General features: G+C 37.8%; 1 protein-coding gene and 1 long non-coding RNA gene across 3 annotated transcripts in view; both read right to left on the minus strand.

The window, feature by feature from the left end:
• Positions 1 to 2,327: 2,327 nt before the first annotated feature.
• LOC130088666 (uncharacterized) lies at positions 2,328 to 7,039 on the minus strand. The gene is made up of 3 exons (XR_008807485.1): positions 6,770 to 7,039; positions 4,143 to 4,281; positions 2,328 to 2,514 (listed from the first exon to the last, which is right to left on the minus strand). It is a non-coding gene; the product is annotated as an uncharacterized LOC130088666 (long non-coding RNA).
• A 2,371-nt stretch (positions 7,040 to 9,410) lies between these two features.
• The window catches only part of mpp7a (MAGUK p55 scaffold protein 7a), a 98,314-nt gene continuing 84,299 nt past the window's right edge, over positions 9,411 to 23,425 (minus strand). For both annotated transcript variants that reach the window (XM_056255555.1, XM_056255556.1), the window contains 5 exons: positions 22,651 to 22,731; positions 19,470 to 19,563; positions 16,136 to 16,244; positions 13,773 to 13,916; positions 9,411 to 9,744 (listed from right to left, as the gene is read on the minus strand). In XM_056255555.1, the coding sequence (XP_056111530.1) occupies positions 9,565 to 9,744; positions 13,773 to 13,916; positions 16,136 to 16,244; positions 19,470 to 19,563; positions 22,651 to 22,731 (608 nt within the window). In that variant the 3' untranslated portion in view covers positions 9,411 to 9,564. The remainder of the gene's footprint in view (positions 9,745 to 13,772; positions 13,917 to 16,135; positions 16,245 to 19,469; positions 19,564 to 22,650; positions 22,732 to 23,425) is intronic.

Genomic DNA, 23,425 nt, shown 5'->3' on the forward strand with positions numbered 1-23,425 from the left:
GGTATAATGACCTCCCGGAAGTGTCTCACTCTCACACAAATGCATTCCAAAACACCAGGCATCTGAATTCAAGATAGCATCACTGCATTTATTGCATTTCATCTGCGTGCTCTGAGACACAAGTGAATTATGATATAAGAAAAAAGAGCCACACTGGCTTCCCGGATTGCAACAACTTCCATATATTTATGCACCAGTTTCCAAGGACATGACGGTTTTGTTGTCTTGAATACATGGGATGGAAACGCTGCTTTATTCGCAAAGGTTTTATGCGATATTCCAATTCCAAACAAGTTCAATTCATACGTTTGGATGGAAACATAGCTATTGTTGAAAACATTTGTGCTACTTAATTTTTTGTTGAAACCAAGATACAAAGATCCCAATATTTTTTTCAGAATTCTTGATGAATAGAAAGATCAAAAGAAACATTTGAAATAGAAATCTTTTGTAACATTATTAAGGATAGTTATGGTACAGTCACCATCTAAAACACAACATACTGTATACTGGTCACCAGCTGGTATTTTCAGCAGGAATTTTTGAGCTATGAGGCACAGACAGACAGACAGACACAGAAATCCTCCTATGAGGCTACAGTGACCAATTTGTGTTAAGTGTGTGTTATGTCAAAACTGAGGTGCCTGCTTAACCACAAGTTTGTGCATATGCTTTCTGTGTGTGTCAGTTTGTAACATGTGTGTGTATAACCTGCAGGGGAATATTTGTTGGTTGATGATGATTGTGACTGTCACAGTTTCCTTCAGCATTGCCATGTCGAAGTCTGAGGATAGACAGTCTCAGCCATTGAACACTGTACCCAATGAGTGTGTGTGTGTGTGTGTGTGTGTGTGTGTGTGTGTGTGTGTGTGTGTGTGTGTTTAAGTCTGGAGGCCAATCTTGAATCACATTTATTCTTCTCACTCAAGTTGAGAAGACACAGTCCTACAGTCTCATTATCAAGCTTGTGAACATTTCCATTGTGCAAATGCGTCCTCCACCTATATGAAAAAAATACAAAAAAATAATGGTTAGTAAAAACTAAATACACATAACCATTCAAAATTTGTGGTCAGTAAGATATTGTTTTTGAAAGAAGACCATTATGCTCACCAATGCTGCATTTATCTGATGATCAAAAACAGTAAAAACAGTACTATTGTGAAATATTATTATAATTTAAAATGACTCTTTTCTATTTTAATGTATTTCCTTTGATGGCAAAGCTGAATTTTCAGCATCATTACACCAGTCTTCAGTGTCACATGATCCTTCAGAAATCATTGTAATATTCTGATTTATTATTCGCAGTATTTTTGTGGAAACAGTCAATCATTTTTTTCAGGCTTCCTTGATGAATATAAAGTTCAAAAGAACAGCATTTATTTTTAAATGGAAACCTTTTGTAACATTATCAACGTCTTTACTGTCATTTTTGAACAATTTAATGCATCCTTGCTGAAAGAAAATATTTTCTTAAATAAAAAAATCTTAAGGACGATCAAACTTTTGAATTGTAGTGTATGTATGTATATTTAAAGTTATAATATACAAAATAAAATACAATAAACAAAAAAATGAATGACAAAATACATTAATATGTAATGTATTAAATATAAAAACATAACGTAATAAATACAAACACTATTTGCACATAGCTTTGACATTTTTTCACTTCAAAACTGTATATTCAGATGATTTAGCTTGTGACGCCTACTCAACTCTGTTAACTACGAGTGTGGTTGTTCTGGTCATGTAATTATCATGATGTTTGGGGTCAAGGGGCTCCACTGAGAGCAGTGAGGGAGAGTTTAAGAAAACATGGGGTGCCTTTTCTTAGTAGCCTACGGGTTACCCCGACATTCTCAAGACTGCAAAATTGTTCTGAAAACATTGTCGATACATTCCCTAAACATTCTCAATGATTTCCCAAAACAGTCCATGTGTAGCAGTAGAAGTCAATGCGTTCCATCAGTCTGTCTTTACACCATCAGTGGTCCCTCTGCGTATTGTCTAAATATTGTCAGTATAATGTCTCGAAATTACTCATTTGTTCCTGATGTCATTATATTTTCAACAGACAGGATCCTGAACCTTGTTTCAACTCTGCATACATCAGTTAGATTGCAACAGTGCTGATAATCAAATGAAGTGAATTAACTTTGACCCCCAAACGCGTCAATTTAGACATGGTTATGCAAGTAGTGGTGACATCACTGTTCGACATTAAATTCATATCTACATCTAATACATTCACTAGGGTGTAATACTCTGATGTCTCGTTGTTCTCATTTTAATTAAGAGGAGCAGCACAAGGTTAAGCAGACGTGCAAAAGTCTACATCTCAGACATGAAGTAATGTACAGTTTATATAAGAGAAAGCCTTACTTTTTTTTACCCCATTCTTCACTTCTGTACCCACTCTACCACCCTTTGTCTCGTATATCTTTCCTCTTTGTCTCTTGTTACCCTTTTCTCGGTCTCTCTAAGGTCAGATGAGAAAACCAGAGTGGACTATGAGAGCCAAAGCAGACACACAGCATGAGGACAAAGTATTAACAAGCCAGACAGTAAAGTGTCACATCGCAAGGACTTATGTGTTCAAATCCAGCCAGGAAGGGGACAGAAAGAGGAGATATGTGCTGTTGTGAGCGAATAAGCAAGTGATAATGCTTGAAATATGGGTCAAAATGGAGAAGAGTAACGTGTGGAGAGACTGAAGTTGGGGAATAATGAGAATGTAAGCATGAGACAGACTGCTTATCCCTCCAGAGTCTCTTTTTGGATGAATATCAAACTTCAGTAGTAGTTCAGAGACCCCCTAACCCCAGTGACCCACCCACGCGTCCACCTCCACTTCTACTCTGTGTAACTCATCCAGTACAGTGAAGGCTTACACCACATCCACAGGAGAGGGGTCAGGATCAGGAAGAAGGGGCCAGACAACCTCACATTGGCCTTTAAATCAAAATGATTGGAGTGTATATCAGGAGGGAGGCCTCGTCATTTACCAATAATGGCCTACAGCAGGGGGGAACACCATTGGGATGGTTCTAACTCCTGATCACTGACTCTGTGTTCCTCAGACAAAGGACCTGATTAATAGAGATTTATGGAGAAGAGAGGCATGAAAAGTTGAATAAAAGAAACAGGCCTCTTAGGGCTTTGCTAAACGGTTCACTTTAAAGCAACACTAAGTAGGATTTTTTACCTTCAAATAATGTTTCCAAAATCGTTTCAGTGGTTCATCAAGTCGTGACATGGCGAAATGCACTTAAGCCACCGCTTTGCGGTCCTTTTCTGGTATATCCACGCTATGTAAGATTGCCAGATCGGGTTGCGTTTCTGTAGTTCTAATGAGGACAATTCCGCTTCCAACCTGTAGGGCGACCGCAGAGGAAAAGTTCCTTGGTGTTGCTTTAAAGCCCTGATATACTTCAGACAAAATCAAAGAACGAACTGGTGTGATGTCATTTCAAACAAAATCAGGCCAAACAAACATTCGTTTGGAGATTATTTTCGGGAGTTCAAAACTTGCCAAAGTATGTGATAAACACCTTTGAACAACCACTGGTCTGTCACGATTACATAATAGGTTAGGAGGCTCCGCCTTCTTTGATTTGAAAATCTCTTATTTGGTTTATTTTTTCTGTTCAGTCCGTCATGGTTAGATGTCCGCAAATAAAAACATGAACTCAATGGAGAGCTGCTTTATTGCAAATGACACTTTCTTTTTTTGTCAAGTTTAAAACTGTAAAGCTGTTTTAAAACAATCTATCATATAAAGTGCGATATTAACAAATGTGACATGACTGAATCGAAGAACGAATAAGAACTTTGTCATGAGTATATTGGGGCTTTAAATCAGACTGGAAAAAGCAGCTTTCATTTTAACCATGCTCTTCTGACTCCCCCACCTTCATATATTGAGTCACGATGCGGTTCAAAGAAGCATAAGATGATTTCATTCTCTGGAGAGGGCACAGAGAACAGAAAGATAATGTATATAATCTTCAATTAACGTCATTGACTTATTCAATGACATTAAGTGAGTAAAACTGTATGCAAGAGAGGCATGGTGGGAAAGAACAGAACAAGAGGGGGAGAGACTGACTATGTGAAACGAAGAACGTGGTCCTTACATTCAAATGAAGATGTGTCAGCAGTAATGGTCGTGTTCCTCTCCGGGGCTGGCTGATTATTAATGACAGTGTGGCAGAAACCTAAGCTGACTACACGCTTTCCTGTCCGCGGGTGAACACCAACTAGGCTGATGCAACACTGAAAACATAAGAGAAACACACAAAGGGTTTGTCAAACATAGTGAACACTGATTCTTCATCTGATACCCTCATACTTGAGGAGCTGAAGTCAGGGAAAGCAGAAGCGTCATGCCGGTTTAAACTGATGGGTTATACACTCTCCGATTTTTGAGCAAATTGGATTTTCAATGAAACTCCCAAAAAGATTTTTTCATTGCTGATAATAACTACAAATAGACCTTATTCACAGCAGAACCATCTTTGATTTTAAACAGGAATGAAAGCGAGGCCGTGCCTGTGAGGGATAGCCATACATCTCTTCAGTGGGTTTTACTGTTATTTAATGTGTTTTTGGATTGTTATCTTTCCGCGGAATTTCAGTAGACAAAAATGAGCTGTGGAAAATTATAAGTGATCTAGGAGCTTTATACAGGTTTTTTACAGCGGATGCCATTGAAAACACGCTAAAGGGATAGTTCACCCAAAAATGAAAATTCTGTCATCAGTTACTCAGCCTCATGTTGTTCTAAACCTGTATGAGTTTCTTTGTTCTGTTGAACACAAAATATGATATTTTGAAGAATGTTTGTAACCAGACAGCTGACCAATGACTTCCACAGTATTTTTTACCTACTATGGAAGTCAATGGCTACTGTCAAATGGCTGGTTACCAACATTCTTCAAAATATTTTCCTTTGTGTTCAACATAAGAAAACAAACTCAACTTTGGAACAACTTGAGAGTGAGTAAGTGACAAAATGTTCATTTTTGGGTGAACTATCCCTTTGAGTCTATCCCTCACAGCCTCGCTTTCATACCTGTCATGGCACTGCTCTGAATAAGGTATATTATTAGTGACCGTAAAGACTTTTATATTATAAGACGACGAAATGTTTCTTGCGCACCAAATCAGCATATTAGAATTTCTGAAGGATCATGTGACTTGCAATAATAATTTCACAATATTTACTGTATTTTTGATCAAATAAATGCAGCCTTGGAGAGAAAGAGATATTCATTCAATAACATCAAAAAATCGTAATGACCCCAAAACTTTGAATGGTGGTGTATAATAACAAAAAAATAAAATAAAAACTTCGACGCCACTGGGTCTCTCTCAAAAACAATATGTCACACATTAGTTCGCTTGATGGACATGAAATATGCATGGCCTTGAGACATTAAGACACTCATTCCTCCCTCCTGAGAGCGTCTCGCTTACATTACAACACAACCTTATTATGAAACAGAGCATCATTCATCCACACCGTTCACACACGGTTTAACTAAGAGTGAAAAGCCAGGCGTGGCACCATCACAAGAGCCCTGGGAACTCTGAGAGAATCCTGAGAACCTCTGACACAAGGAGAAAACAAACAAAAATGGATCTCCATAAAAATTAAACAGGGAGAACAGACAAACTAAGAGTGGCTGCTGGACATTTTACCCCAGGATCAGATTCAAAGAGATCAGGAGGTGTGCTAAGTGAGGAAGGCATCAAAACGGTTTCAACACAATGGCCACAGCCTCAGACAGACAAGTGCTAAGGCGCGGCGGCACCAGAGGTGATTAAGTTTAAAGTAGACGGTCTGTCTTTCCCCCAACGGCCCGACTCACTCTCTCATTTCCTCATTTTACTCCTGCCAAACCTGCTGAGCTCCATCGTGACTGTAAGTGGCACTGGCTCTCTGACAGGCCTGTTGCGACACAGATGTAATCAGAGGAGGTTGGTACTTGTATAATGGCCTGCCTCTACACACAAACACATTATTACAACAACAGTATTACAACATCTAAATTTTTCCACGCTTTACCAGATATAACAGTCATGTGAAACACTTCATGTGTTTGTCAGTTTAAAGAAAAAGACGTGAGGGAAAAATGCTAATGAATGATTTAACATTGACATTTTGTGCTCCTGTTTCTTTTTTTCTTGTTCTTGCTTTTAGTCATAATTTAGAAAACAAAACCCTTGACAAATTGTATGTTGGAAGGATTAATTCAGTCATTTACTAACCTTACTTGTCATTTCAAACAATACAGTATGATATTTTGTTTGTTTAATGGAAAACATGGGGATACATTTTGAAAAATGTACTGGTCTGCTTTTTTTAAATTAAAATAAATGGGCACTGAATATGTTATGCTTCAAAAGGACATGAAAGCACAACAAAAGCATCATAAAAGTGGTCCAAATGACTTGTGCACTACATTGCAACTCTTCTGAAGTCATATGATAGAGTAGTGTGAGAAGAATAGTGAAATTTCAAGGCACTGTTCAAGTGAAAATCCTGTCATTTACTCACCCTCATCCAATTCCAAACCTGCATGACTTTCTTTCTTCTGCTGAACTCAAAAGAAGATATTTTGAGAAATGTTGGTAACCAGTTTTGGTGACCATTGACTTCCATTGTATATACAAAAAAAAAAAAAAAAAACTTTTATGGTGATTTATTTTTTTGCCAATTGGATCCAAGATATACTTGGCATTCAAAAAACATTGTTACCTATTCCTGGCCAGCTACACTCAAATCCTATCCATCTTCCTGTCTAAAGTCTTCCTGTCATCCCTTTCAATCTCCTCACTATCAGCTCTGAGCGGCGGCGGCAGGACTGTGTGATGGAGGGGGAGCTGGAGGATTATGGGTCATTGTTTTGGCTGCTGGTTTGTTTTGGCATTTCATCAGACAGTGAGATCTCTGTAGCGAGCAAAGCCTGAGCGATGAGTCTGTCCCACTGGCCCTTTGTGTCTGAAGACCTGCGAATACTGACATGAATTAACTATTAAAGGAAACATTGGTTATTAATTACAGAACTAGGAACAAAAACACTCCGTCTCTTCATGAGAAAAAGGAAAGAGAACATAGCTGATTTACATATTTAATGTACATTTGGAGGAGGGGATGTTTTATAACAGCACAGGTTGTAAACTCTTGATCATCGACAGAACAAAACAATAGATGTACATGAATTGTTGTTTAGATGAGGCTTCCACAAAAATCATCCACTTGGCAGAGGACAGACCGGTATATAGAGGTACATTACTGAAATACAGGAAACAATATTCACTTTGCATATTTCATATTAAGAAAGACTTCAAAGCTTGACAAAAGTTTTGAAGCGGTTTTGTATAGGCGAGTATGGGGGAAAACAAATAAATGAAAAACGGGGTAAGGACAAACATAGTGAGTTTAAATGAACAAACTTTAGTGCACCTTGATTTTGAAGGCAAAACTACAGTGTATTTACAGTATGTGGACTGTACTAAACACAGTAACAGTTCATAAGAGATTGACACTGCTTGATTGCAAACCAATGAGCTGAAAGAACACAAAACTGAATAAGAACAAAATGACAACAAAAATATACATGTCTTTAGTGGCATGTCTTTATGTAAGGCCTTTTCAGACATTAAAAGGATTGTTTACCCAATAAATGACAATTCCGTCATCACTTACTCAGACTCATGTTGTTACTAGTGATGAACTGAAATTTAGGTTGTCATTTAGATGAAAACCAAAACAAAGTTTGGGTAATTAAATTAAACCATAGAACTCAATATGCTCTTTGGTGTGGTGTGTTCTCAGATGATAAAATTAAACCAGTCAAAGAACAGCTCTTCAAGGGATAGTTCACTCAATTTTAATTCTGTCATCATTTACTCGCCCTCAAGTTGTATGAATTTCTTTCTTCTGTTGAACACAAAAGAAGATATTTTGAAGAATGTCGGTAACCAAACAGCAACTGTTTGGTTACTGACATTCTTTTAAATATCTTCTTTTGTGTTCAACAGAAGAAAGAAATTCATACAACTTGAGGGTGAGTAAATGATGAAATAGCATTTTTGGGTGAACCATCCTTTTCAGCAATGAGACATTGTTCAACATTAAACAAATTTGACATTCTACTTTAGCAACCTTCTTTCTCACGGTGAAGTGTGTCTCCACTGCTAGCCTATCCACGTTGTGTGCATGAAATAGACACCGACAGTCTAATTGCATCATCCAAGAAACACTAAACGTCATTGTTTCAATCAAAAATATTTTGGTTGGAACCTATTTTTTTTATTTTGTTTTAGACAAATATTTTCGGTTGTCAAAGTGTATCACTACTAGTTGTTACAAAATCCGTACAACGTTCCGTCTTCTGAGTAACACACAAGTTAAGGTGGATGGGACTGTTGAGCACCAAAAATGAGAAAGTACCATCAAAGTCTATTTGACTCATGTCCCATATTCAAAGTCCTCTGAACCTATACAGTAAAACAGAATTTTCATTTTTGGGTGAACTATTCCTGTCTGAAATGCCTTGTAACAGTTGAGGTTATCATTAAACAATTTTCTCTGAGATTCAATAATAGTGCTGCCATTAGACTTCTTAAACACTCTTAAGAGAGTCAGCCTAATCAGCCTAGATGGAGTACATCCCCTATGTGTTTTCCAAGTGCCTGCCCTCAACAACAGGATGGAGATGGAAGGAAAAGGGAAATAAAGAAAGAGAGCGATGAAACTGAAATAAAGGAAATAAAGAAAGAGAGAGATGAAACTGAAATAAAGAAGTCAGCTTCTGCACACAGCGGGTTATACATTAATAAAACCCAGAGGCTTTGATTAGCCATGAGCACTTCCTAAAAAAAGACCAAAAAAAAAAAATCCTCACAACCGATATTATTTAAAAAATCTCAACTGGGAACAGGCTGAAAAAAAAGTCCAAAAAAATATCCAAATATATTAATTTTCTATTTAAATAAAATCACTTTGGGGCCCACTGAACATTACATGATGTCTTGCCTATATATATATATATATATATATGGTTAATTCTGTGCTGATCAAACTAGCTGCAGAGTAACAGGCAAATGGAGTGCAGTGTGCTAAGATCTAAAAAAAAAAAAAAAGTGAGCACAGAAAAATAATAATCATCCATTTGGTTTCTATAAACTAATGTTAAAAATACACCAAGGAGTGGTCAACACCACCAGACCGCTTGATTGGCAGTTTAAACACTCTTAGCGGCTGCTAAACAATCAGACGTTTGCTGACTGCAATTACACCCGTTCAGCTAAATCCACCACGACAAAACAAAAGCAAACCTATGCTCTTCCACTTTAGTCCCCAAGAACAGATAAACCTCTTCAGATGTGTTAAGAAGACAACTAAAATATTTTCCCTGTCACCATTTACAGCCAAAAAAATAAAAAGAAACAATAAAAAGAAATCTTTCACAGTTCTTAAAGTCCTTCCCTTCGTTTCCACCCCCCAAAATATAATGCCTTGTTCCTTTGTTCCTTTTGTGCAGCCCCTCAGGAATGAGTCCAGCTGATGGGCACCCAGTGAGTTTCTGTCTCCACTTTCCTGAGCGCCTGCTTGAGCTCGTTGAAGGCAACAGTGAGGTCATCGTTCACAATGACCTTTTCAAAGAGGTGACCATACTGGTTTTCCATCATCTGAGAGGCACTGATCATCTCCTGGAAGTCCTCATCCTAAACAACAAACACATTCAGTCAACATTCTTTTTTAAGACATGAAATATGCCCCCAAAAAAGTCCATAACACACTTTCCCACAGTATTCCCAAAACCAGCTTCCAAAAAGAACTTTCATAGATGCCCTAAACATCGACTTAATTAAAAACTATTCTTTTTTGTTTACAATAAAACTGCTTTAGATGCAGAAATGCAAAAATATCTACATGTGATAAAAGATAAAACTATAAACTGATATTTAATTTTCTACTGAGGTGGTGCACAGTTAGGGTTATAGTTTGAGGTCTGGATCTCCAGCGGTTTTGCTCACAGGAACAGCGGAGTGAATAAACAGACCTCAATTTTATACCCTGGCATGTTATACATCGATGCTTAAAATCCCCATAAAATGATCAGCAATCATTATTCATTAAATATTTTCCCTGTTCAAAAGAAACTGAAATCACTGAAAAACTGTAAAAAATACAATAGGCTAAAATCAGATATACTTTATACCAAACACATTGACCACCCACCCCCAAGTACTTTTTCATGACATTGCATCTCATAGACTAGTTATCTCTGGACTCTCTAACTTGGACTTTTCTGGGCGTGTGGCTCCTAAATAAGTGTTTATGTGGGCAATCTTGGCATTTGGTGCCAGTCTCCGAGAACATGGCATGGTTTGAGTGGCTTTACCAATATAGACTCAACTTTTACAACATAAAAACATGGGACCCACACAGAGCGATATGATGCTATAATAAAACATATTGCCATGCTAAAAGAAAATCAGAAGCTTTTGGCCAGGTTTTACGTTTTAAAATGTACTGAGAATCTATTAAGCACACTGAAAATATGGAAATTGGCATTAGCAGACAAAACAACAGCAAGCTAAGCGAAGCCATGGCGTATGGCCAGTGTTAGACGCAACTTCTCCTCCCATTCTCTGATGAACCATTTCCATCTCTTCCCTGATTTTCTCTCTTGATCAAGAGTTAAGATTTAGTCAACATTTCAGTTTGGAGACAGAGCTGCTGGCATTCTGAAAATTACAGCAGTCTCTCAATCTGACAGTTATTGGCAGAACGCATCAAAAGTCGCAGTTCATTGACTTAGTCATGGCTTTAATAAAGCTCTGGTTGAACGTGGTGGATTAGCTTGTGTTTGGCCTAAATAGTCAAAGGTTTGGCCCAAGGTCTGAACATATCTTTTCTTCATTCTGTCATCAAATAAAAACCTCATGCTAATTGAAGTATAACAGATGTTGTGCCTCCAGGGGAGTGTTATTACCAAATCTGATTTGGTAATAACACAAAAGGGTTTAAATCCATTTTTCCTCTGCATTTCTTTCCGATTGTTTATTTCCCAGAGGCTCTAATGCAACCTCTCACTCAACATCCAGGTCTTCCGTCTTCGAAAAAAGGAGCATTTCTTCAGTACTAAGCCATCTCTCTCTCCCTCTACAGTGAGCATGAGCTCTGCTTATCTCTCAATCCTTGCCGGAAAATCAATTTTTATTGGATCATATAAAGTGCACCTGCCCTTACCATTAAACCCGTTCAAAAAAGGACATCTCTGGGTCACCAAGAGGTCCTTGATTTTATATTCCCAAAGTAAAGGGACTTAATCTGTGGACTGGGCTGACTTTCACCAAGCACAGGACAAAAAAGAAAGAAAAAAAGAGAAAAAAAATCCTCAAATTTTAGCTTATGTTTCCATTCCTCATTACGACGATTTAATGCCAGACGATGAAACACTGCTCTTCTAACCTCTGATGACATTTTTAGGAAATTTCCAGGTTTTTTGCTACTCCTAAAAAGAGAATGAATGATATTTTGATCTTTTACACACAGAAAACTGTTAATGTTATACAAGTATTACAAAAAAGGGAGAACAATAGGGTGAAAGTCTGGATTCACAGAAACAAAGAGATGCCTGTTTTCTTGCACAGAGCCGACGGCTCTGAAGCTCATGACTCTAACAGATGCAGTGTCTCTCTCTGAGAAAGAAATACAGCAAAGTCCTGGATAAAATATGGCTGTGACATTTCATCAAACACGATTTTTCTTGCATATCTATAATAGGCTGAATCTGGATGCCTTTAACACTGTCAGGGTCTATAATCGACTTTTGCTAAGTTTTGCCAGCTAGCAAGGGTTTCTTTTTCCTTCACTTGTACCCACAATGACCTGTTGAAAGCAGGCCGACAGTTGCTTTGGATGGTGCGGACAGCTTTTGGTACAGTTCCTCTGACAACAGAGATAGCCAGAGCAGCATTCCCTTTGACAACGGCATAATCCTTGAGCTTTCTGCGAATTTAAAACTTTGGGGAGTATGGTGTGGTCTAATCGCACATTCAGCGGTTTGAATTAATGTGACCAGCATCTATTCAGTTTCAAAGGTGTTGAAATAAAAATAATGAAATATGCTGCTAGTATAAAATTGTGAGCCAGCATATTGGGGCTGCATGATATATCAAAATAAAATTAATATTGGTATTTTGCTTAATGGAAGAGTCAAATCGCGAAGGCTGCGATTTAACTAATTAAATAAGTGCACTGCTGGTTTCAGAGTGAAGCTCGGCACTGTTCATTTACATAAATACTGGTCATGATACATAGTTTTAGCATCTGAGAGCGGCTTGAATGAACTGCACCCGTGTAAATTTATAGTGCCGTGCTTCATCATTGAAACCAGCAGCGCATATATTTTTCCGGCAAAGCAACAAAATAAAAGCGATAGTTTAATGTTAAAAAAAGAAATGTTTAAGAAAAGACAGTTAGAAGCTACAGTTGTAACTGATTTTTTTCTATTATTTCATTAAATCACAATAGAAATCCATTATTTTAGTCATTAATATTCAATCAAAAACAGTGGGAATGTGGCCAACGAAAAGTGGAAAGAGATTTTTTTGTTGTTGCTCTTGTAAGAGGTTTGTGTTTTTGTAAAGAGTACCCAAATGTGAACATCCAAGTTTTTCAAGTTTGTTCCCAAATCGTCCAACCCTCGCAAATTAGACTGAGTAAAAAGTATAAAAAAAAAATAAAAAAAAATTCTATGCAGATGCACTCCTCAATGTCAGTTGTTGTGCAGTCTTACTGTGTAACATATGTGTCACACTGCAGCCTGGATGAGCTACATCGGCAACATGTTGTGTGTGTTAGAAATCAATTATATTTTGGCAGTTGCTTCTATGAAATCATAATGGATAAACAGACCAAAGCTGCTGTGTGAAAATTAGCATTCAGTTGAATCAGCATGGAATTTCTGAGCAAAATTAGCTACCATTCCTGATCTGTGTGGTATAAAAGACGGAAAAAGAGTATATTGCGTTTGGACACTTGTTGGGTCAATGGGTTGACAGGTGAGCACATGTTCAGAGCTCCTAAACGCATTTGACAGTCTTTGACACGGAACGTCTCTGTGGTGACAATCGGCATCAAGCCATCTCGGCGTGTGGTGGAGTCGGGTTTCCGGGGTCACTTATTCTGTAGCACGCGTGCTTGTTCCTGGTGCAGAATAACAGCGAGATACATAGGCAAGAGCTGAACTCTGGGAAAATCATTAGATAGATACCCCGCATATTCACACCATATCTCTCTCTCACACACACACAGCAAAAACTAACGGCAGCAAAAGGTAAGGGTCTGGTGTACGTGTTAATTGATTTCATGTGTTTTTCTTTGAGTGCAGTCATACAGGTGTAGTGTGAGCTCACGGGTCTCATATCAGGTTACCGCCCAGGGGACCGGTTACTCAAAAATGCACACACACACACACACAGACGTTTAAGCACTAACCCAACATATGTTTGCTTGGTCCAAGAGGAAAATGACTATAATAAATGATGTGGATGTTGTCTGCCAGGAAGTGATGAAATCTATTTCTTATTTCACCAAGAACTATGTGAGATAGTGGAACAAAAACTGTGAATGCAACCTAAAACCTACACTGACTTACTGAGAGAGAAAAGAGATTCCTTCAGGATGAGAGAGGATGTTAGATGGACAGATTGAAGTTAAAAATGTGTGTGGCATGTATTACCGAGAAGGGTTTGGATGAGTTCTTATCTTCTTTGCCTGAGATGACTTTTGCGTTCCTCCTGGTCTCTCTCAAACGCTCGATGGATGGAGGCTTCACAAACACCACGTAGGGCTTAAACTCGGCCGTGCGAAGATGTTTTAGCGTCTGATGGATAGAGAATGTAAAAAAAAAGGGAGAAAGATAAAGAGAGCATGTGAACCGCAGTCATTAAAGCAGCATCACTCATGCCATCATGATTTAGTTTGACACTGATACTTCTGAACATTATTGCTGTTAGTCACTGTTACATTTTGACAGAAAACAGAGCAGCTGATTCACACTGAGCTCAACTGATCTGACTCCATGAGTGAAAATAAAGCACCCCAGTCTGACACATTACACCTCAGGTAGTCGAGATCCACTACTCAGACCACTGAACTTTACCACGTATTTCTGTGGAGGTTTTTCAACTGACTGAATGAATTACTAGATTTTTCAAGTTTTACCATAAGCTAGTTTTTCACCATAATTGTCCTCCCTCTTTCTAGGCCTAGAATTAAACGGGCTGTTGCTGCCACAGTACATTTAAAAGGAAAATTCCATTCAAATAATTCAAATGTCGACATCATTTACTCACCTTCATATTGTTTCAAATGAAAGCAGACAAATGCCTAGGGCCTTTTTTGAAGCTATATGATGCAGCATATTTTAATTGAGATTTTTTGTTATATTTAAGTTTATTGCTATAGTTTCACATTTCAACCTGGAAAAAAAAAGAATTTTGTATATGCATAACTATTGATTTGATTGCTTTGAATTGTAGATTTTCTGGGTCCATCTTACAAATGTCAAAACGGAGAGCTATTCTTGAGATAAAGATTACCAGTGAATAATAACTTAAATTTCAGTCTCTTCTTCGTAGAAAGCTATCAAATGGCTTCATAAGAATATAGTGGAATATAGTGTACAAACTGCATAGGCTAAATTCATTACTTATAATTTCGCTAATTCTCCTTTAAAATGGACCTTTAACCTTTTCACCTTGAAATGTTGCTGTACAGGAGCATGTACATTTATTTATTTTGTAATTCTCTTTTTGTCTTTTGTGGGCTTAAATAACAGCATAAGGGTTTGGACCAACATCTTGACCATTTTTATAATTTCATTTATTATTTTTATTTTCAAAAAGCATCTTTCTCAATTGAAAGTGTAGGCACCATTGAGATGAATGGGAATGCTAACAGATACAGCTCTCTTCAGGTATTACAGACTTCCTTGGTGATACACAGGTGAATGAAATATAAATCAATAAAGAGACAAGAGATATGGGAAGACAAGAACCAGAGGACAAGGATTTGTCCTGTTTCTGCAGATTTTATGAAGGTAAATGTAAGACTTTAAGACCTTTTTAAGAGCAAGTAAAGAAAATTTAAGGAATAAATCAAAGGGAACACAATACATCAATATGTTGTTTGAATGTAAATGTCTAGGGAGACGCACAATGAGTTGTATTAGCAGCACTTGAGAGTTTGCTTAGAACAGATATCGGTTGCTTTTTAATTCATTTCACAAAGAATAAATAAATAAAATAGCTTGAATGCCTCTGCTCCCACTGGACTTTTACTGTACCTCCTGATTGCACTAAAACAAGCTGATGTTCTTCCTCAGTAGTTGTGTCTTGTTTCCCAGTGCAAGTGTCTAAAGATTCTTAAATCAAGATACATTTACTTGAGATGCAAACCAACAAAATATGAAGTGATTTATGATTAAAACAAAAATTAATATCTCAGATATTTGTTCTTGTTTAAAGTATTTAAACTTAGTAAAGAAACTTACTTTCTGCTCTGATTTAACCTTAATTTGTGTAAGGGTGAATTAAGACCTTTTTAAGACCCACAGAAACAATGATAATACAGATAACCATGATGTCATTGACTCATTCTCTCTCACTACTCCAAGAGAGAAGCCAGGCTCAGACCACCAAAGTAAGATGTGTGAGACAGAGGTGACAGGGGTCTTTCACTGGCTTTGCTGTGGACACCGATACAGTTCTGCCAAGACTCAACCGTTCCTCTTTTAACTACTACTCTCTCACCCTGACATCAAGCCTGAGGACATTTTCAAACATGGGACAATTAGTAGAGACAATGTTAGATCTGTTAAGATAAAAAGTAAGAGTCCACACACACACACACACACACACACACACACACACACACAGAGGGAGAGAGAGATCTCAGAAAAGATCCAGTAGGAATAGTGTGGAATGTCACACCTGTGAAAGGGGGGGAAATAAATCTGGAAAAGAGACTGAAGAATGGAGTGACGCAGAGGGAGGTAAAACGGTGAGGTACAATGTGTATCTGAGAAACGGAGAGACTCACATGTGGCTGTACGTCAAGAAGGCACACCTTGTTCTTAGACAGGACTGAACGTACAGAATCGAAGCTCGTCCCATAGTAATTTCCCTTATACTCTCCTTGTTCAATAAACCTGTGGCATAGAAAATGACAAAAAGAACAGGATGGGTTTGATGTAATGATTAATGGCTCTAAATGTATCTACGTGAATCTACCCACCCTAGGATATAAAGAAAAGCCAATGGACAGGATAATGACAGGAAACACAACCCATTATTTACTCCCAAGCCTGTCCTGATGCTTTCAGTGAAAAAGGCCGCTCAGACATGCACGGTGTGTTCATCTCTTGCATTCTTCCCCACATGGCAATTCCAGACAGTCTGACACAAGGCTCTTTTAAATAATCTTCTATGTTACAGTTTAAATCTAAAACACCTGTTTCCTTGCAGCACAGGCAGGCTTGAATGCCAAATGCAAGAGTTACTTGACTTTCTGAGAAGACGAAGGTAAACAAACACTTTTCCACCATTTAATCTCCCTGTCGTTCAATCCAATCACTTGATTCTTCTCTGATCACAGAACAACGACATGTATTTTTAGGACATCCGTAAAGCAGAGCAATTTGGAAGGATGTGGAAAGTATTCCAGAAGAATGACTGAGTCTTACAACAGCAGGGTGTCGTAATATTCCGTGCATAGTGAAAATTTGGTTATGCGACACGTGACTAAAATTACCACTACTGAAACTGGTAAAATGTTCTATATACTGTATGTACAGCTGTCTTTATCTTTCCCCAAGTATCAATCCAAATGTCAACAAGTCTTTGAAGTGAAAGCTATAAACGCACTCACACTTTTGGGCCCATGTGGTCTAACAGCAACCTGTGATTGGGCGATCATATTTAGAAGCTAACGTGACTCCTTGCCACTTTTCGACTCGGCATGTTTTAAAAGCCTGTAGACTCTTTCATTGAAGCCGTTTTTTGATGGTGAGCTAAATTAATTTTGTTGGGTGCTAAGAGGTGGTTTGCTGGTGTTAATGTGACATGTAGGGTTACCAAGAATTCTCAAAGTGCCTATTTATTTGAGCGTTCATTTGAAGGCAGATGTGCTTAAACAGAACTGTTGTGTTGTGGCGTTTGTTGTCATGATGTTGTGCGTGTATTGATGGCGGGGTGGAGGCTGCTTCTGTGGTTTTTGGATTCATTTAGGCTCTGTTTTTAGCCCTGAGCAGGGTTTTCCTTGGGAATACCAAGGTCATGTTTGCATATGAGAGTGGACATTTTCCCACTGGAAGGCAGAATAAATTTAATCAATTAAATTAAATTTAAATTCATTTAAACCATTTTCAGGAAAAGTTAAAATGTAATGACTTTAAAATTGTCATGTTGTGTAACTAACTAACATATAATAGCATTTTTCTTTGTTGGTTTCACATGGTTTTTCATAACTTATATTCATGCGTTGGCTTTATAATGTTTTCAAAATCGTTCAAACCAATTTCAAGAAAAGCTCAAATATTAAACCTGATAATAATAGATTTAAATATAACAACATTTTCCTAGAATTCTCAACACATCTTAATACCATAAAAACAATGTTTTAAAATATTTTAAGGTAAGGTTTTAAATTCACACAATAGAACATTTTACAAAATGTTGTCAATTTTTTTTTCTTTCTTTGTTATGATATAAAAAAAGTTTAAGATTAATTTTAAAAGAAAACTGAAATAAAAAAACACTATGTATGTCTTCTAATGTATTTTTAAAGGGGTCATGACATTTTATTTTAATATGTTCCTTTTTAAAAACAATTATTTTCAGCCTTCATTTAGACCCTCTGTCTGAAATGACCCGTGTTTAAGGGGCGGCTCCTTTAAGGCTGGTCAGTAAAAGGTCTGTCGACAGACTCAAGGGCGTGGAGTATGTCAGAAACTGAGCACGTATCTGTGTACTGTATCCAGTGTAGACAGCGTCAGTGATTATAATGAGTATTTGCTTTTGGCACAACGTAATGCTCACATCCAGTGTAGGCAAATGTCAGCTGTTAAGCAACTGAATGCCAGTGGGAGGGTCCTATAGTGCGATGATGTATAATTATTTTATTGTTTATTTAATTTTTATTTTAAAAGGGACAATGTACATTAATTAACACGAGCACTTAAGTCCATCATGTAAATGTGCCAGATTTAGCCATACAGGCTAATTTTGATCTGTTATATTTTCATAGAGGAGGACATTTTAAGCTATGAAATTTGCAGGATGTTTTAATGGTACAAAGACATATTATATATCAAATGATCAAGGCAAATTTGATTTCTCATGCCATGACCCCTTTACATAATAGATACAGACAAAAAACGAAGAAAAAAAAGAGCAACATGTCAATTCAAAGTCAAACTAGACCAAGTACCAAAAAAGGAAAAGAAGAGAAAATGCTGACAAAATAGGAAAAATTTGTCTTCCAAACCCTCTTGCAGTGCCTCGTGCCCACCTGCTTGATCCTGCTCGTTCTCAACTCTCTTCTCACTATTGATAATTGTGGTTTACTCATGCTGATGTTCATTTCACCACAGAACAAGCCACCACATGTTTTTTTCCACCACAAGACAGTTAAGACGCCCGGTTTGCTGGCGAAGTGACATTCTATATGCGTTCCTGTTGTGTTGTTTTATCCTCTGATGAGGGGCTGCAGAAAAACATCCATCACCAGGCCATGCATACAAATCTGAGCTTACCAACCACTGGGAAAAAGGAGTCTGATCCCCCCTCTCTCGCGCGCGCGCACTCACAGAAACAGACCACCTGTCAACACCCTCTCACTCTCGCTTACAGAGAAGGGATCTGAGCCCACATCATGCTGCTACACAAGTAGCACACACTCGCATACACAATTTGCTTGAAGGAAATGGAGTGGAAAAATGAAAAGAATAGTGGGCAGCCGAAAGGCAAAACTGGTGAATGTTTGCCATAGCGTCTGAGACAGACGACATCAGTGAAAACTGTTGTATAGTGTTTTGACTGGGGTGCTGATTTACTTAAGTTCAGTCAGGGCTCTGGATGATGTGTTGAATACTAACTGGCCACGGAGGCTCCGTCTCTCAGATTTATATCTCTCCCACTGTTGAGTGTTTGTGTCAGGGTTACGGTTGACATGATTACAATCCTGAGAATAAAGGAAGCGGTCCACTAAACTTCAATGATTAATACTGACTATTTAATCTCCACGGTAAACTTTCACATCCCCAATCCAAATCACAGCAGAAATATTCATATGCTCATTCCAAATAATACACAGTAGTGTTTCGATCTAAGCAAGACAAAAAAAGAAAAAAAGATTGTGTTGTAGCGTGCCTTACTTGTTGTTCTGAATGTCTGCCTCAAAAAGGTGTTTGGAGATAAAATGATACTCCACCCCATCGTTTTCCTGATGTCTCTTCGATCGAGAGGTGTCTGTGAAAGATAAGGCATAGTGAAGAGAAAGTACTTTTACATTGGGAAATGACACCTCTTATCTTAAATCATTTGAAATCTTAAATGGGTACAGAGATTTTGGGATCTCAGTTGGTTTTGTGTAGTTTCACACAGGAATACACTACATGACTTTTTAAATCTGAAGATTTTAAAAACACACATCATTGCTAGGACACACATTACAAATGGAAACATTGTGTTCTAAAACCGGCTCAAAATATCAAACTTGTTTGCTATACTCCAACTAGATAGAATCGTAAAAAAAAAAACCAAAAAAACCTATGGCTAGCGTTTTTCTGTGAAATCAATTCTGTCAACTGAAATCTGAAGACAGAGTCTGACTTTCGACAACCAGCGTCAACTCATCCAGACAGTAAATCGGAAAAAAGTTGTGTAGTGTATTCCAGCCTTTACAAAACTTAAACCTATAGCACACCCACATGACTGGAGAACAAGAGATCTAGTACAGTTTTAGCATTTTAAACTCTAGTTTTAACATAAATGTAATTGCATTAGGGCTGGAAATCTGAGCAAATCAATTCTGAATCACAAGCTTTTGAGTCAGAACAGTAAAAAAAAATTATTAAAAGAATTGGCTAAATTTCCAGAAGACACAATTGTTATCAAATCGAATTACACTGGTCACATTGTACAGGATGTTCTACAAGCAGCTAGCTCACAAGGATGAGGAGAACAGCCTTCTAACTTGGTACAGTACATTATGAACACATTCATTAAAAAAATTGACAAGGCCCAAACTATGCAGCCGAGGAAAGCGCTTTAGACAGGCGCTTTAGACAGGAAGCGTTTTAGAGATACATTTTCACACAGCCACTAAAAATTGATTGATAAAAGCTCAATCACAGAATTTTAACAATAGAGGTGGGATCTTTCAAATGAAGATTGCGATTAATTGGGAAAAACTTAACATTTTTACTCAGCCCTAAATGGCATTAGATACTTTGTCCCTAAATGAAGAAAAAAAACACCCAGCAGTGTTTCTTAGATCACTGTGTTGGAATAATTTAGAGGTTGAAGGTGCTTCAAGAAGAACATGTGAAGAAACGTTCATTACAGACATTTCCTTGATTAAAGGGAGTTCCCCATGGGCACTTTATTTCCCACTTAATTTTATTTAAAATAAACCACCTCTCCAAGGTCTGACGCCACACCCACCCCGTCTGTCTTGGCTCAACTCACCACGAGGCTTCTAAAGGCCAGTGTGAGTGTAACGCTGCTCGTAAAGCCCCAGGAGCACATGGTACAGTACCAGCACTGAGTTTACTCTGTCCCTCATTAAGCCCCGCTCCTGCTTTCAGCTGCTTATAAACTCCTGTCTTTAAATCACACGGCGCGTGCCAGTCCAGCCAGCACGGCTCCGGCGGGTACAGCCAGGGTCAAAGTTTGCCATGCAGAGACACACAGCGGTGTGTGTTTAACGAGTGTCGGGGAGGTCAAAGGTCGCTGTAGAACACACCTCCGACAAATAGTCTGCAAGCCGCCAGCAGCTCCAAAACAAACTATTAAACTTTATCACCATTCCAACTCGCCTTGTTCCAGGTTTTTTCTTCCCCTGCTTTTTTCCTTCTGCTTTTTCAAGGCCCCTCTTGAATGGCCTCTATCGCTCTATCTATTTGTCATGTATTGGTACTTTTCCTGTATTCTTTTTATGCATACTTTTATATAAAAGTGACAGTAAAGACATTTATAATATCACAAAAGATTTCCAATCAAATACTGTTCCATTGAACTTTCTAATTATTAAAGAATCCAAAAAAGGTACCACAGTTTCCACACAAATATTAAGCAGCACAGCTGTTTTCATCTGTGATAAGAAATGTTTCTTGAGCACCAAAACAGATTCTTACAATGATGTATGGTTTGGGTGGGATTGGAGTAAATTATTAGTTACCCTCAACCCATCACATATTTGATGAAGAGGCATCCCCCCCCTCCCATGATGACAGCCCACCGCAGACATAAGATAACATGTTATTATACCTCCAACTGCTGGTGCTCACAAAACAAAGAAAAAAAAAAGTCACTCCCCTTGTACTGCTGAAAGAAATAGAATATATTTCATCTGGCATTAGCTCTGTGGCATAGGAAATGTTTTTGGTGTGGCAAAAGAATTTGAATTTCATTCTAAGATCATGGAAAATAGCAGTAAAGGCTGGAGAGGAGACAAAATGTTCAAGTGCTCCCAACTAATCGTATTCTACAATCTTGCTAGTGTTGCTGCCACGGCTGGTTTGTGTTTTAAAAGACCCAATTGTTGGAAATGTGAAGCAATCGCCCATGTTGGGCCTTCTTTAGAGAAATTAAATTGAAAGATATTTAATGTTTAATCACTCCATATTAACAATGAGAGTTGGAGCTGGCAGGATTGAAATAAAAAGGGCAAAGATGACCAAAAAGCACTTTTAAAACAGTCACTTTCCAAGAATCCATCCCTTTAATCTTAATCCTCCGTAAGGTCTGAGGTAAGGAGGGCTACATAATACAGACTAATGCAGGGGTCACATTTGTGAGCAATTAGGCAGCATTACGGCAAAAAGCTTTGGATGAGAAATTAATACCAGTGGCATTTCAAAGTGTCAAAGCCTGAATCAGACATTCTTATTAAAGCCAAGCTTGAATGTAACAAACATCTGTTATATCAACAGTCAAGGCTTTTCTAGCCACTGTCTCCAACTCCCTCAAACTCTCAAGCACAGTCTCTCGCTTTACTGCCTCTAAATTTGCAATTTATCCACAGTGTCAGTCTGTTTAAATACATAAGTCACAGCCCTATTTATTTGTCCTAAAAATAACTTGTCTGGTGTATTTCCCTGGATGATATGTTTCTGGATGCTGAAGAAAGGAAAGAGGAGTGGCAGTCATGGACACTGCTGCTAAGGCCAGGGAAGTGTGTCAAGTAGAGCTGTTATCAATGACAGACTGATGAGGTGACAATACTGTACCCAAAGAAAGAGTGTATAAATGGGTACTAGAAAAAAGTACTGTCTTATTCTTTGTCGCTCACATAACCACCACACACACACACACACACTAGGAAGCACTTACGTGGGATGGTGACACTAAAATGTTGTGGATCGGATATCAACAACTTCCTTTTGAGCTCATTCAAACCAACACCAGTAGGACCTGTAGAAGCAAACAGAGAGAGATGCAGAGACAATGAGAAAGAGTCCATTAATATCTTGCTTAACATTTATTTCATACTGCTGTTTTTATACTACAAACTTCTGTTTGTTTGTTTTTTGTCAAAAAAGAAGACAAAAGACCTTTTATGAATTAAAATGTTTTATCAAAGAAACACTACCATTCAAACTTTTGGGGTCACTTATTTAATACTTTAATTTATACTTTTAAAGACTTTTACATTGTTACAAAAGATTTCTTAAAGATTTCTCAAAGAATTGCTGTTCTTTTAATTCTATATTCATCAAAGACCATCACAGAAATAGATGACATTTTAAAATATTAATTTACAATAATATAGTTAACTGTGTTTTTACAAAATCTTACAGACCCCAAATTTTGAACAATAGCGTATAGTGTACATAATGGGAATTTTTAATCCCAAATTTTATTATATACATTACCCAGCCCTAGGAAGGGACATGATATAGGGAAAGATTTGAGTCATCCATTTCTCATACTTGCATCTCTTTTTCACTATAAATCATGAGTTGTTCTGTACCCGTAGTCAGAGTCTGAACCTCATATGCAGCAAAAAAAAAACAATACCAGCAACAGAGATTCAATCCCTTCATGCAATTCTGCATGTCAAGGCCCAGTTAAAGGTAGGCCAAGATTCACACTGTATAATGCGGAT

The sequence above is a fragment of the Rhinichthys klamathensis genome, unplaced genomic scaffold, assembly GCF_029890125.1.
Source record: "Rhinichthys klamathensis goyatoka isolate OS25496 unplaced genomic scaffold, OSU_Roscu_1.1 h1tg000121l_1, whole genome shotgun sequence".
Lineage (NCBI taxonomy): Eukaryota > Metazoa > Chordata > Actinopteri > Cypriniformes > Leuciscidae > Rhinichthys > Rhinichthys klamathensis.